The 2,500-nt window shown below is 42.4% G+C and overlaps 1 protein-coding gene across 1 annotated transcript in view; it reads right to left on the bottom strand.

Moving 5' to 3' along the window:
- csmd2 (CUB and Sushi multiple domains 2) overlaps positions 1-2,500 on the bottom strand; it is a 385,351-nt gene that overhangs the window by 94,647 nt on the left and 288,204 nt on the right. Inside the window, exon 36 of the mRNA XM_048230148.1 lies at positions 1,509-1,605. Within this exon, the coding sequence (XP_048086105.1) occupies positions 1,509-1,605 (97 nt within the window). The remainder of the gene's footprint in view (positions 1-1,508; positions 1,606-2,500) is intronic.

The following is a 2,500-nucleotide window of genomic DNA, read 5'->3' as shown; positions in this document are numbered from 1 at the left end:
AAACACTAATGTAAGCTCTTATAGGCTCCATACTAATGTAATCTGTGATAGGCTCTCCATACTAACTCTGTATTAATGTAAGCTGTGATAGGCTCTCCGTAATAACTCCACAGCAATGTAAGGTGTGATAGGCTTTCTGTATTAACTCCACAGCAATGTAAGCTGTGATAGGCTCTCCGTAATAACTCCACAGCAATGTAAGCTGTGATAGGCTCTCCGTAATAACCCCACAGCAATGTAAGCTGTGATAGGCTCTCCACAGCCTCTTTTGCTGCAGCCTTCATTTATTTAGAAGAGGTTTATTATTCATCCATTTGACTGCAGGGCAGTTGTAGCCTTTGTGGCAGATCCGCTTGTGATGGCGGGGCAGCAGGAACAGCTTAGTGACATGCCTCCCACTCGCGCCGGAGATGGAGCACATGCAAAAGCAACAATAAAAAGGCTTTCTCTCTGTGGCGAAAACAAACGCTCTTAACCTTTTTAAATATTCACTATTCTATTCGCAGGCCGTTTGTTTTCGTCTTTGCTCTCTCTCTCTCTCTCTCTCTCTCTCTCCGCCTCTCTCCGTCTCTTTGTTGTGCGCTCAGAGTAAACACATTTAAACACCCTCTTAAACGTGCAGCAAGCCTAGTTATTTTTTAACGGTGCCGTCATGAAAGCGATTTATTTTGAAAAGGCATAATATGGAAGGTTCCCTCAGTTCTTCTAAGGCTACAGGGAACCAGAACACACACACACACACACACACACACAAACACACAAACACACAGTTACTCATGCTAAAATCCCTCTCAGCCAATAATAGCATGACATTTCAAACACAACATTTCTCCTAAGAGACGGATGGCTGCTATTTAAAGGCAGTCACATTATTTATAATATATGGGACGTTTAGCAGATCCTTTGAGGTGCAAGTGCAGGCCACTGCAGTTTTGTACATGAGCTGTGGCTATATATCAGATTCATGAGGAAATCAAGCATTAGACCCATTCCCTTGTGTGACTGATTGGTTGGTTGTTTGATTGGTTATGTAGTTGATTGACATATTGAGAAATAAATAAATAATTATATTGATAAAGAGACAGACAGACAGACAGACAGACACAACGGTATAACGGCTCAATTGGAATAGAAATGACACATATAAACACCTTGATCGGAACAAAACTGCCGATCCAATCAGAATTTTATTTGGAATGAAAGAGGTGGTGTGTTCCATTCCGATTCAACAGCCATGTTCATCGGATTGCCTGCTGTATTTCCTCACGGAAAAGTGGGCAACAGTGGCTATTCTGCTGAAAGATTCTAAAGCGCTTGAGAGCACCTGATCGGAACAGAACGTTCCCCATGTAAACAGACGGCACAAATGTTTCAATCTATTCTGATTCATGCCATCTGTTTACATAGGGTTTAATCGGAATGACAAAATAACTGTCCATGTAAACACACCTATAGATAGATAGATAGATAGATAGATAGACATATAGATAGATAGGTAGACAGTGCACCTGAGAAGCTTCCCAACACAGTGTCGGTATTGTCGCCTCCATCAAACACCTCCAGCGAGTCCCAGTTCTGTTCAGTAACAAAGCTGATCACCTGGATCTGTGTGGGAGACAAACACAAGCACACAGTGAGAAAACAGCTTTTGTCCATCTCCACGACACATTAGGGAAAGAAAGACAGAGAGAAAGACAGAAAGAAAGAAATGAAAGAGAAAGAAAGAAAGAAAGAAAGAAAGAAAGAAAGAAAGAAAGAAAGAAAGAAAGAATATATTGAAGACAAACTGAAACATGTTTATATCAAAAAATAAAAATGTCTCATCCCTGACAGTAAGAACAACAGCCTGATTGATTTGATGTTCAGAAAGTGAGGACGCAGCAGTGGCCACATCAGCCCAGAGGTCACCTCAGACCACGAGTCCGTTAAACGAAGCTCGGTCTCGTCCACTGCGCATCCCACTCTCGTTTCTTCCTGGCTAGTGAGCAGGACCCAGTAAACAGTTTGGCAGGTGTTTGCTTTCTCCTCTCCCACAAAAAAACCCCGAAAATTGGACAGCAGTAGCTGTGCGACCATGGCTATCGGCAGAAGATTGTCATGACTGATAGCTCTGCCATCAAATGTCATGTTTGTTTGCCTTTGCTCTCTGCAGAGAATTGAATTCATATTTTTTTTCCCCTTCCATGCGCAGGGCTTTTTCATATAAACAGCATCAGTTTATTTGTGATTCAAATACAACCTGCCGGCAGTAAATCCCAAGGCACCGCCTCTGTAGCTACATGTGCATGTCACATCTTTCTCCCAGTCTCAGCGTCTGTGGAATCTCAGCCTTAGCATAGGGGATCACGGGGGAAAACCTGTTCTTCTGATTTTGCAACACACATTCTATTAATCTCCTGTATTTATCTCTTTTTGTCTCCGAGCCATGAACATATTTCTGCGAGACGCTCCTAAAGGCTGTAAAGAAACCCTCCAGGAATCCGAGACAATAATATTCAAG

This window comes from Alosa alosa, chromosome 20, assembly GCF_017589495.1.
Source record: "Alosa alosa isolate M-15738 ecotype Scorff River chromosome 20, AALO_Geno_1.1, whole genome shotgun sequence".
Classification (NCBI taxonomy): domain Eukaryota; kingdom Metazoa; phylum Chordata; class Actinopteri; order Clupeiformes; family Clupeidae; genus Alosa; species Alosa alosa.
The sequence above is the reverse complement of the archived record's forward strand: the minus strand, read 5'-3'. Positions and strand labels throughout refer to the sequence as shown.